The following is a 13828-nucleotide window of genomic DNA, read 5'->3' as shown; positions in this document are numbered from 1 at the left end:
GACTGATGTGAAATCTTAAAATAGATAACTCCATTGATATTTTCAAGATGAAAACTTTATACAGAGTAATTTTTATTTATTAATAATTAAAGATATTAATAAATAAAATTATTTGTTAGCAATAAATAGAAAAATCAAAATATTAAAATTTAAAAGAAACAAATGAAGTACCATCATGGGTAAACCATAAATTTAGTCTCAAAACACTGAACATTTGTGAAGTAGAGTTATTTGTGAATTGGAACTTGGGAGTACTTATCATTTTATTGGAATGTAATACATCTGTTGTATATATTTTAGGTAATTCTAAATTATGGTTGGATGTAAAGGCATTTCAAGAACAACTAGAAGATCTAAATAAAAAGTAGAAGGATATGCTAATAAACCAACACAAGGGTGACTAAGCGCTTCAAGTAGTGGTCATTGACTGCAACTACGAACCAATAAAGATATATGGGGTGCTACAGCAAGCTCGTGAAGTATTAATGGAGTGTGACCAAGTAGAAGTGCAAAATTTATACTATACACTAGGAGACACCGAGAATGATGCTCCAAGCTTGCAGGGTGCGCTCTAATGTACAAGTGTGAAGGAGTGGACCGATCCAGTGCACACTCCCTATCATGCACGGATCCGACATATGTATAATGCACAGGCTAATCAAAAGCAAGTACTAAATGTCCACATGTGATGCTTGATGTATGTAATAAGTTGCCAATAACTACTTTGGACTCAAGACATTGATTAGATTTAATAAGGGAGGAGCTAATAAATCTAGGCTTGCAAAAAAGGGATGTTACAGTGGATAGTCACACAATAAATATATCTTGTATTATACATCCTCTGTTTTTTTTTTTTTTTTAGTTGCAACACTTCACTTTTCACGCTTGTCGATGTATATTTGCAATCGTTAATATCTTTAATTACCAATATATAAAAATTATAAACTTTAGATATTAAAATTGTATAGATCGAGACGAATATAACAAGATCCCACATGACTATATATTTACCTATATATAAATCGTCAAATCTAGTCAAAGTGAAATACATAAATAGTGTAAAAGTCAAACTTTTACAACTATAAAAAACGGGGGAAATACTAAAGATTGCAAATTTTCAATATACAAAAGCTACTGTTAAAAAATTCGAAAAAAAATGAGAAAATTTGCCTTATGAAGGCCCTAAGAAGTCTGTAAGAACTAAGAAGATATGGGATCCTTTAGCTAGTAATTTAATATAATTAGCATGCAGGGTGATGTAGTCCTTGCATCAAGACATCAAGCATACAGCTTAGTAATTACATAGACTTGACACTTGACAGCAATCAGAATTCGTGTAAACAATTAATGAATCAAAGGGTCTCATCTTCTTATCTGAAATAGATAGTGTGATATTGCAGCAAATCAGCAGCAGAATTTGCTGGGATTCAATTATAATTTAGATTGTTAATGCGGTAACTGTACTTGGGGCAGGAGTCACATTAAGATGATATCAATACTGCGAGTTCTGTGATATCAATTCCATGAGTTCTGTAATCTGTAATGCACTGAAAGGAAGTTCATGGAATTTACTAACAATTCCCAAAAGCAGAATGAAATCACTGCACTATCGTACTGACAAAGTCATGCATCAACTGAGGTAGGTAACTGTACATGAATCCAAAATTAGAACTGAGGTACCTCTTACAAAGATTTAGAATTTAGCAAATATGGGATATGTGGTAATCAGTTGACAAAGCTTTCCTCTACAAATTTATTGTACATGAAGTTTTTTATTTACCGTATCCAAGTTTTGAGTGTATTAGACATATTGAAAAACATACAAGTTCCTGATATGAGTATCACAGCAGGCAACAGCCATGACAGGCCTTGATTTAATTGCAGATATTGAGTCCATCAACTAATTAAAAGTACATGACTTGGGAACAAGCTCAAATTACCTTTAGTGTGATGGACTTGATTATCTTGCAATGCTCATAGCACTAGTTCTCCCCTGGCACAAAATAAGACTTATAGGTTATACTTTGCTACATTTCTTCTCTAACAGTCTCAAGAATCAGAGCGCTCCTAGCTACAAAAAAAAAAAGAGCATAAAATGATCTAAAATTAGCAATAACAAACAATACTCTTACCTTTTCTTCCTGAACTATATAAAGGGAAAGGGGTGGAGGGAGCAAAATGAACTCACAGAAAAAAGCATTCACCTGTTGAATGAGTTACTCCAGAGAGTCTGATTCAGCATGTAGAGTGTTTGACTATGATATATAGTCCCTTCTTGAATTCTTCAATAATGGCTTAAGGAATGCATTGAATAAGAGGCCAATCTTCACCATAGGGTTCCTGGCACCTTCTTGACTGTGATTTGCCAACCTAGTAGTCAAGTTCAATATGGGGGATATGTTGAATAAGGGGCCAATATTCACCATCAGGCTGTTTGCATCTTCTTGTCAGCTCGGGATCACAATCCCTGACCTCAAGACGCTGTAAATTGGTGAGGTTGCGAAGTGATTCAGGAAGTGTCACCAATTTAAGGCAATCCTGAATGTCAAGTCTACGGAGTTGGGTGAGGTGCCCTATCCACTCTGGTAGAACAATCAGATTACTGAAATGATATATCTCCAGTTCTTGAAGTGCTCTTAAGCAGCCAAGGCTCTGTGGGGGTGAATCCAAATTGCAGATGCTCTTCAATGTTAATAAACGGAGGCTTTTAAGGCCTTGCCAATCAGCTGACTTAACATCACTACTAGTAATACTACTGACATCCCTCCCCTCATCGACAAAACTAACATTATCTTTACCCATTATAGGCTCCCAGACTAACTGGTCACAGTCAGAGATTTTCAATTCCTCAAGGACAGTGAGATGCTGCAGTGCACTGGATATGTCTTTAAGTCTAACACAATTATGAATTTCAAGATTTCGGAGGCAAGTTGGAGCTTTCACAGTCAATCTGATTAACTGGAGGCAAAAGTAGATTGATAAGGATTCTAATGTTATTAGATTGATTGAGAGAGTGTCTAGTTCATGTATTGATCGGATATGCAAGTCTTTTAACATGGAAGGAATGAGTGATGAAGGCACTGATATTTGTGTTGCATCTCCATATAGAAGATACTTCAGCAGATTATTATGGATGCTGTTGGCACCCAGCGATTCAAGCCTTGGCGCCTTAGGCATTGACATCAGCTTCGGGCAATACCCTATGAAGAGTTTAGAAAGACAAGGGAAAGATGATGGCTGCAACAAGTCCTGAGGTCTTTCAGGTTCTTGTTGATTGATATTATTTTGTTCCGACCATCCCTTGAATACAGGCAACTGAAAGAGAACAAGACGTTCCAAGGATGGGAAGAATGCTGTTGATGAAGAAGAAGTCACACTACTGAGACCACCAATTCTTATGCACTCTAAAGCTTCTAGGTACCAGAGTTCAAGAGACCTGAGAAGAGGTAACAGATTAAATGGTGGGAGAATTTGACATTTCTCACAACGTGCAATCTCTATAGAAACAAGGTTAGGGAGCGGACTAGGAAATACATCCATTCCCCACCCCGGAAATCTTGCCCCCCTCCACCCCTCAACCTGTAAGCTTTTGAGAGATGGTGGGGGTTGTAAGCAGTTTAGAGCCAACTCATCTTCTACTTTGTCAGAATGGCAAGCTGGTTCTCCATTCTGCAATGCCCACCATGTTAATTCCAGACTAGTTAGCTTTGTGGCCTTCAAAATTGCTCCTGTGTCTACTGATACAGCTTTTCCACGACGTTCAGAAAAACAGATTTTCAATTTTCCAGCAAGATCATTGAAACTAGTCAGTGCATCTAACCCTGTACATTCACCCACGACAAACAAGTTCAATGTTTGAAGAGAAGTTAATCGCTCAAATCCAGGCGGCATATCAGTCAATGCAATAGAACTTCTACAAAGCAAGTGCCTAAGACTAGTCAATTTATGCAATTCCCTTGGAAGTTCTCTAAGCCACCAACATTCTCGGAGATCCAAAGTCTGTAATTTCTGCAGTCCTGTGATGCATTCAGGGAGAGAATAAGATGAGACACTAATTTTTAGGTATCTCAAGTGCTTCAGCTGTTTTATAGAATCTGGAAGGCTATCATTATCCATCCGAGGTAAATCCAATGCTCGTAAGCACCTTAAACTTGAAATGGTTTTACTGATATCTGGTACAGCAAATGAAAGGCTATTGGTAGTCAGAAGAAGAGAGCGAATTTGCTTTGCTGCAATCAACCATGGTGGAGCATTCCAAGTTGAGTTAGCAGTAAAGCTAGCATGCCAGACATTTTTATCATTGATCTGCATTGTAGGCTTATCTACAAGAAGACAACAATATCCTGCCACATTTTTCGCCAAGTCATTCATTAAATCGTGCATTTTGCAGCTTATTATCTCACCATACTCATTTCTTCTAACATCTTGAAAAAAAGATCTCCTCAGTAGCTCCATGAAATATCCATGACCAACATCCTCTGGACTTACATGATCCCTCGTTGTCTTGAGGAACCCTTGCGCCATCCACAGATAAATCAAATCCATCTTATCAAACTCGTAGTCCTTGGTAAACAGAGAGCAATAGGCAAAGCACTGCTTTAAGTGTGGAGCTAAGTGATCATAGCTCAGCTTCAACGATGACATAATGCTTGTTTCACATTGTTCAATCATCCCGAGCTCACTATCCTTGAAATACTCCCATTCTTGCTCCGTATCTTTAGTATAAAGAAGACTGGCAATTGTCCTTATAGCAAGTGGAACATGGCCACACTTTCCAACAATCTCTTTGCCAATTCTGGTCAGATGCTCATTATTGTGCTCTTGTCCCTCCTTGAATGCTAAACCTTTAAACAAAGCCCAGGACATGTCTTCTTGCAAGACCCCCAAAGCATAAGCTTCAACTGTACCCATATTATCAGCCACCACTCTCGACCTAGAGGTTACTATAATTTTGCTTCCTCTTTTACAGCCACATAGCAAACGTCTCAAACACAACCATCTCTCTCGATCCTCATCCCATACATCATCTAACACAAGCAGGAATTTCTTATCATTGACAGCTTCTCGAAGGCAGGACTGAAGTTGTTCCATATTCAGCTGATGGCAATCACTTTTATCAATAGACTTCAGAATTTTTCTTAATAATTCTTCCAAATTGGAGACTTCAGAAATGCAAGCCCAACCTTTAAGCTCAAAATGTTTATGAACATCATCATCATTAAAAACAAGTTGAGCGAGAGTTGTTTTTCCTAACCCACCAATCCCAACAATTGGGATTATTACTAAGACACTTTCTCCAACTATATCATCACAATGTAAAACCATTTCTAAAATTGCCTTTTTATCTGCATCTCTGCCAATTACATCTTTCTCCAACACAAACAAATGTGTTTCCCTCCAACTCACTCGACTAACAGAAGACTGTACTTCAATGGAATGCACTCTCAGGTTTAGGCAGTGCATTTCAGATGTAATGGATTTCAACTCCTCCATAATAGCCTTGCTCTCTAAAGCTAACTTTTTATTTACTTTAAAGGGACTTAAGCATGAATAACAAACACCTAGTGGTTTGGTAAGCTTACCTCTAGGAAGTTCATCTTGATCAATCATAACGACTTCTTCGAACAAGTCTTCCAGTCGGTAAAGTACATGCTTGAGCCTTTTCAGCCAAAGGTTGATCAAAGCCCCATTGTCACCTTCCCTTATCCTCTCTGCATCAAGAAGTCGAGCTTGTATCATCCCCATCAATTGCTCTAGCTCTTTCAGTTTCTTTCTCCCATTGAAGTAAGGAGCCATTTCCTCAACTACTGATTGTCCCAGAGATTCAAGAAGCTTCGCGACTACATCAGATACAATGGCTTCTGCCATATCTTTCTCCCCTGCTTGCCTCTTTCAGTGTTTAAACTTATAATCTGTATGAATTGGATTGAGAAAATATCAGGATTTTTTTAATTTTTTTTTCTTTTTCTTTTTCCGGGAAGACTCTCAATTTATCTAATCAGTAATTTTGTAAGCACTTCAACGTATTGGTGATGATTAAACTAAACCAACGAGGCAATAAACTACAATTTCATACATTCAACTGGGTGGAGGAGTTTAGTTTACTAATAACACCTTTTTAATATGTCATAACTTGAAAATCAACCTACAAAAAACTGTCAATCCTATCAAAGTTCACCTAGACTATCATGGGAAACTCAATCAGTAAATATTGCGGAGTACATACATTATACTAACGCTAAAGATGAAGCTTTCTAGGCAAAAATGGCAGTATAAAATATTCAGTTTAATTAATGCTAATTTGCTAATTTGTCCCCACTATATGATGAGTACAGGTGTCGCAGAGTATCCGGTAAAAATCTCAGGACCCAAAATCGGAACCACAACAAGTTCCTAAAAATAGGAACCGGAATATATTCAACAGATTCCTAAAAACTGGGAACCGGCAGGTTCCGGTTCCGAAACGAGGTACCTGTCTTTCAAAGTAAGCTTAATAGTTAGTACTTACTTGATTGTGTAGAATATTTAATACAAAATTACAAATATTTATATTAATACTGTATCAGTAATTAAACCTTTAAGAGTAAGTATTTTTGTACAAATACTTGTACAAAAATGAATAAGTAGGTGATGGCTTTTAAACAATTTTGATTCAGGGCTTTTATACTTGGGCTTAAATGATAGATTCTGATTTCTTGTACCCTATACGGAACCTATACTATCAGGGTATTCTACATGCTCCATGTCCAAAATTTTATAATCTAGAACCGGAATCGGAACCTGTTGCAACACGTTTCCAATTCCTAATCTGGAACCTTTAATTCAGCATGTTCCGTAAGTCAGGGTATTAAGAATTTTTGCTCACCCCAATGATGAGTTTAGTACAATACAAAAGACAAGGTTTGAATTGAATAGCTCTAGAAGCCCCTCCGGTTTGACTATCTCTAATTGCCTCATGTCGACAATATCAAAATTCAACAATACTTCGTATCATTTACTCCAAGCATTAATTAGCTTCTTGCATTAACTTAGGGTTTTGCCGCTGCATCATTGTTTTCAAAATCATATGATATCATAAGAAAATAATAATAATCTATTTTATTAAAATCATAATAATCCCTACCTTATAAAAAGTACAAAAGAACTCTTATGAATAGTGTGATGACTTTTTTACCCCTAAAAATGTTTATTTACCCATACACCCTTTTATGTCATATTAACTCTTATGCTTCCGTATTTATTTTTCTAGTCTTCCTTTCCTTCCAACTTCCAACCTTTTCCTCTTTTTAAACCCCCCATTTCTCTCTCCTTCCTCCTTTACTTCCCTACTCTCTTTCTCTCCTCCATTAAAGCACCTACCGAGCTAAGCCACATGAAGAAGAAGAAGAGGAAAAGGAGAAGGAGGAGGAGAAAACTGTTGAATTTAATGGCAAAACTATTTAACATGAAAATAATCCTCTTTATAGGGTGGGGTAATAGTTTGGATATAACCCACTTTGTTATTATTTTCTTTAAAACAAACAAACAAACACACACACACACACACAAACCCACTGAATTTAATTATCATTTAATTAGAATTTTTTTTTAAAGTTTTTCCGTTAAATTTTTAGTTGTAACAATTTAACTTTCACGCTTGTTAATACATAATTTCAATCTCTTGTATCTCTAATTATAGACATATAAATAATCTAAAGATTAAGTATTTAAAACATATATATAAATCGAAATGAATCTAATAAGATCCCACATGGCTATTTTGCCAACAAAAAAAGTCAATAAAATAAAGATCAATTATTAAAATAAATGAAAAATGTATATATTTTCAAGTGTTGCAAGTAAAAGTGACGGATGATATATAATTGTATTTTATAACTCACAACAAAAGTCATATTACACCATAAGAAACTTACAACTAAAAAGTAAATAGTGTTTATATATTTTCAAGTGTTACATTTTTGTACCTATGCAAGGGTATGATTATCAACAATTTATTTATTAGTATATGCGTTCAAAAGTCTACCCAATAAGTTTTGGATGTCATGACGAGCTATTACAACTCGACCATAAACATTGATTATGTCGCGTGCAACGCGGGCGTAGACTCTCCTAGTATAAGAAGCTTAGCAACATACTAAGACAGATTACTGACAAAAACAGCGAAAGCAAGGATAAAATTGATCATAGATGTTGTTCCTAGTACATATATCTTCCTATGTGTTGCCCAGTGAAAGCAGCAATTACAGGAATATATACTAAGCAATCGATAGCTTAGCCTACTAGTATTAAAAAACTGACAACGTGAAAGTAGAAACACTTTTTTCTTATTTTCTATTTTTATAAAACTAATAATATAAAACATGGCAAACAAGCCTTTAAATACTTGTTATATTCCTTCCGTTTTTAAATACTTGCCCTAATAGAGAGGTAGTGGGGTAAGTGGAAGAATAAAAAATGGTACTCCCTCTGTCTCTAATTGTTTGCCCCAACTATAAATCTACTTTATTAAGGTTTTGGGCAAAATTCGGTGCACATGGGTTGACACAAATATCAACGAGGAGAGAGTGCAAGTGGAAAAACATGTCAAAAGTAATATGAGGCAATCTTTTAGGGACAACTTAAAAAGGAAAGTGGAGCAAACAATTAAAAACATAGAGGGTAAAAAACAAAAGTAGTGGAGATAATTAGAGGAGAGAGAGCATGAAATTAATAAAATATAATTAATGGTGGGTTCATAAGATGAGAGAAAGTAATAAAATATTGTAAAAGTTTTTTAAATAAAGAAATGAAACAAGTATTTAAAAACGAAATATAAATAAGCCAGAACTCAAGCTATTGCATATGGAATATAATTAAACATTTTGAGTGTTGTTACTTATTGGGTTGAGCATTATCTCCCTTATCCATTGATGATGACCTTCCACCGTCATCTGCCCCATCCTTCTGCCGCCGACCAACAAAATTACACCACCGTTAACTTGACAGTTGACACCATCCCACTTTACTGTAAATCTGTCATTCTAAAATAGTAATAAATAAATAAATCAATAACTTAGCCGTGAGCTCCACCAAATATAACAAGGTAGCCTTAAATCTTACATCTTCCATGAAGTACTCCAATTTTACTCTGTTTTTCTAATACACCCTGTTTTCTAGCTACAACTCTTATTTTCTCTCTCATACCTTGTTTCTCACACCCCTCCTTGAGTTTCTTTATTCAAGTTTTGCAATTGACTACCGAGTAATTTAGTATTATTGGGCTCTTAATATTACTTTATAATTTATTTATTTATTTTAAAAAAAGGAAAGGAAAGATGAATGACGTGTGTGACTATGGCTCACTCAAGAATTTTCCACTTATTTTGTGATAATATTTTAATTAAAACTTTAAAAGTCTACTGGTAGATACGCAGTATTTTTTTTTGGTATAAAGACTAGAATAGACTAGAATAATTTATTGTAGCCCAACCTTCTTGTATACCATACGAATGTAATTATATCATACGAGATGCGATTATATTACTACAAAAGTGATTATATCATTTTGAAACTGTTATGTAAATGTATAACTCAAAAAGTGAATTTATCATTATAAAAAGTATTAAATAGTAAATTACATTATTCAAAACATGATTTTTAAATTTTATCATTCTAAAGATAATTAGGACATGGTTTAATATGAGATTATATAATTCAAAATATGACTCACAAAAAATAATTATATCATCTAAAAAAGTGATTATATTATCTAGAATATGATTATATTAATTAAAAGTATCAAAATTTGGGTCTACAATAATTTATTAAAGACTGGGTTCATACAAGACCAATTGTTTTTTTTGGGGGAGTCCGCTATGGAACTTATGGAAGTATTAATCATTTTAATGAAAATCATGAGAGAGAAATGTTAAAAAAAATGCAATAGAAAAATCTAACCTTTTAGCGATCTTCTTATAAAAATTCAACCTTTCATTAATCTCATAAAAATTCAACCTTTATACCCCACTTTCTCCAACAAATCCATTATCTGTTGTTGACTGATTTTTGAAAGTTATGTGCCACGTGTTAGTCATTAATTGATCAATTATTTTTTTAATCATTTAAAAACAAAAAAAATTTAAACAAAAAAAAAAAACCAGAAAAGCCAACCCCACCTCCTTCCCTGACCACCCCATCCCTACCGCCCACCGCCCAACGTAACCCAGAGACACCAGCAACCACCAACTCCAAACCGCCCAACCATAATCACGGCCAACCAATAGTAGCAGCTCGAAATCCCAAACCAACCACCAATTATACTGCCGCCGACAATTGCTAGTCCCTGCTCCATCTCCACCCAAATTAGTCGTCGTTGCAGCCACCTCCTCACTCAACCCGTACCAAACAACTCCACTGTCGCAACTCCTCTCTTGCACACTCCATCACAATCGTGTCCAGTCACCAGCAACAACCTGCAAATATTAAGCCACCACAACAGCCCCAATTGACTGCAAGCATCCATCAACATTCAAACCACCTAATTCGGCGGTGCTGCTCCACTGTCGCACCACCAATTCGAACAGAGAAATCTCAATTGCATATTTTCGGCCCCAATATCAAAACCCTTTAGATGTGGTTGTCGGGGTTGGGTGAGGGAGATGCTGGGGTGGTGGTTATGGTGGGCATAGAAGAGGGATTAGGAGGTAAGAGGAGGCTGCGTGGGCTACCCCAAATTTCATAGTAATTGACAGGTTTTAGGTTTGGGTAGGGTGGGGTAAGTGGTGGCAGTGTGGCAGAGATGGTGGTGGTGTAGAGAGGAGAGAGAAAGAAGAGGAGTGAGAAGGAAAGTGAGAATTTTTAAAAAAAAATAACAAAACAAAAAAATTTAACCTGTTTAACAGCTTAGAGCACTCCCAGCAGTGAGGAGAAAAGCCCTCACGAGTAAAAATAAGGGTGTAAAAAAAAAAATCCGAACACTACATCAGTGAGTGAAAAAACACTCACCGATGAGTGAAAATAAAAACCCTCAAGAGTTGAGGGCTTTTGGTGATGAACAGTAACATGTGGCCCCCACTGCTTTTGTTGTTTTTTTACAACGGTTATATTTTGTATTTGAAATATAACCGTTGTAATTATTTTTAAAAAAAAAAAAAAAATTCACCAACGACCATAAAATTTTTTTCTCTATAAATAGACATGCATTTTGATATACTTTCAAAAAAACCCATAAATTAGAGAAATTAACATATTTTCCCAATTTCTTCTTGTTATTATTATTATTATAATTATTTCTTATAAAAAAAATTTCCAGTTAGTATTATTAATATTTTTAAACGTAATTATAAATTTTTATTAAATTATTTTTAAACGTAATTAAAAAATAAATTAAAAAATAGTGGAGGAGAAAGTGATGAGAGGTTTTTTTTCTCCTCATTGTTGTGGTGAAAAAAACATTTGATGAGAGAAATTGTATGGGAGGAGTGAGAAAGTGGGTAGAGAGAGATTGAGAGGTTTTTTTTTTCCTCACTGCTGAGAATGGTCTTAAAGGTCAAATGGACTTATCAAAGAAGGTGGGGTATAAAGGTTGAATTTTTATGAAAAGACCGCTCAAAGGTTGGATTTTTCTTTGTCATTTTTCAAAAAAAAAAAAATTAAATTGGATAAAATTTTAAGTAAAAAAGAGAAATAATCATATATAATCGCTCTGTTTTACATAAGTTACAAGTTTGACTCATAGTTTAAGAAAATTATAGACTAAAGCAATAATACGGAGTATATAGTATTGTAATTAAAAAAGAGAAATAATAATAATAAAAAAAATAGTGTGGGTGGGGTTGGTAGGAAAGAGAAATAATAAAATATTGGAAAAATTGATTTTACTAATCCCACCTTTGGCCGGTTTACTGTTAATAATCCCACCTTTATATTATTATTTAATAATCACTCTTTTATATGGATTTTTTTTATTGGTCCCTTATGATCGGTAACCTGTACATTATTTTTTTTTTTTAATTTGAGTGACACATGTCATTAAATAATTGGTAAAAAAAAATCTGGTCAAAATGATTTTTTTGTAAAAACACCAAACCCCAACAACCACCCTCCCCAACCTCCAATAACCCTTCCCCCATCCCCATCGCCGGAACCCCAAATTCCACCGCAGGAACCCCTATTTCCACCCTTACGTGGCAAAAACTAGCCCTTGATTTCAATGAATTAGAAAAAAAAAGTAAAAAGAGAAAAATCTTCAAGAGCAAAAGAGATGGCTTGATATTGAATTGGGTAGGATTTACGAGGCTTTTCAGCAATTAGAAGAACTTTTCGGCGGTTTTCAGCGGTGATATGGGTTTTTTTTGGCGGTTTTCGGGGTTTTCAAGGTGGTCGTATGGTGGTTTCGAGGTTGGGATATATGGGTCAGGGGGTGATTTAGGGGATGGCTTTTGGTCGGCGAGGTGCTTTTTTGTTACGGGGGGTTTTAGCCGGCTGTTTTAGGGAGATTAGGGTGGCGACCGATCAGTTATTGGTGGGGCTAGGTTGAGGCTAAGGGTTTCATGATGGGTGAGGGTGGTGGTAGGGGGGGGTTAAAAGTTTTAATTTTTTTTTTCAACCAATTATAAAATTACATGTGTCATCTTAACTTATCAAAACTAGTTACCAACAGGTTAGGGATCAATAGAAGAAGATCCACTATAAAGGTTGGAGTATTAAATAATAATCCAAAGGTGGTATTATTAATAGCGAACCGATCAAATTAAAGGTGAAATTATTAAAATCAATTTTTTCTAAAATATTTGTGAAAGTGGGGTTAGTGAAAGAGAAAAATTATAAAATAATGGTGAGTCTTTTCCAAATATAGTAGTTTTACAACCAATATGAAACGACTAAAAATGAAAAATATTGTAACTAATACGATAGTGTTATGAACTATAACGGGTTGTTTGGCTATAGGTAGCACTGTCAAAACAGTTTGACAGTTCGGTTTCGTTTCGGTTTGAAATCGGTTCGGTATTTAATCGGGTCGGTTTGGATGTCTCATGGGTCGGTTTTTGTTCGGTTTAAATAGTTATCGGTTCGATTCGGTTCCGGTTTATTCTTAAGCAGTTTTAATTCGGTTCGGGTTGTAAATAGTTCGGGTAGTAAACGGTTCGGTGCAGACGGGTTGCGGTTTGTTAACGGTGCGGTGTAAACGGTTTTTATCCCGGTTCAAACAGTTTCGGGTTGGAAACGGTTTCGGGTTAGAAACAGTTCGGTTCTTTTTTGGTTCAGTTTATAACTGGTTCGGTTCTTTTTCGGTTCAGTTTTTAATAACTGGTTCGGTTCTTTTTCGGTTCAGTTTATAACTGGTTCGGTTCTTCGATTGTTTAACCACTTTAACGTTATTCATATCGGTTCCATTTCAAGTTTACTAAATTATAGTTGAATCTGAATTAAAACATAGCCTAATAGTATATTCATGTCACTAGAACACTCCCATCTTTATTTCATTATTACTCACAAAATCAATGTAATCATATGCTTAATAGTCTCTGTGAATTAATTTTATTTATTACACCTTGAGCCAAGCCTTGGTAGTTAATATTACAAGCTTTTTGTTCATTTGGTTTCTTCACCTCAAATGTATACATGACTAGAGGCAGTAGTGTTGCTAATAGTTTGAGGCAGGGCCTGAGCCTGCTTGTTTTGCTCTTGTTTGTGAACACTGATTATCCTTAAGACCTTAATGAATGATTTGCCTTGCTATTTTATAAAAAATATTCTAAGATTTCTAATATTTAATCCATTTAATTATATCCCCGTCAAAAAAAAAATCCATTTAATTATATAAAAAAGTTTGTAAACGGTTCGATTT

The 13828-nt window shown here is 35.1% G+C and overlaps 1 protein-coding gene across 1 annotated transcript; it reads right to left on the bottom strand.

Moving 5' to 3' along the window:
• Window positions 1–1666: 1666 nt before the first annotated feature.
• LOC110723078 (putative disease resistance protein RGA4) lies at window positions 1667–6571 on the bottom strand. The gene has a single exon (XM_021902363.1). The coding sequence runs from the start codon at window positions 5866–5868 to the stop codon at window positions 2371–2373; it is 3498 nt and encodes a 1165-aa protein (XP_021758055.1). The 5' UTR covers window positions 5869–6571; the 3' UTR covers window positions 1667–2370.
• Window positions 6572–13828: the final 7257 nt, after the last annotated feature.

The sequence above is a fragment of the Chenopodium quinoa genome, unplaced genomic scaffold, assembly GCF_001683475.1.
Source record: "Chenopodium quinoa cultivar QQ74 unplaced genomic scaffold, ASM168347v1, whole genome shotgun sequence".
NCBI lineage: Eukaryota > Viridiplantae > Streptophyta > Magnoliopsida > Caryophyllales > Amaranthaceae > Chenopodium > Chenopodium quinoa.
The sequence above is the reverse complement of the archived record's forward strand: the minus strand, read 5'-3'. Positions and strand labels throughout refer to the sequence as shown.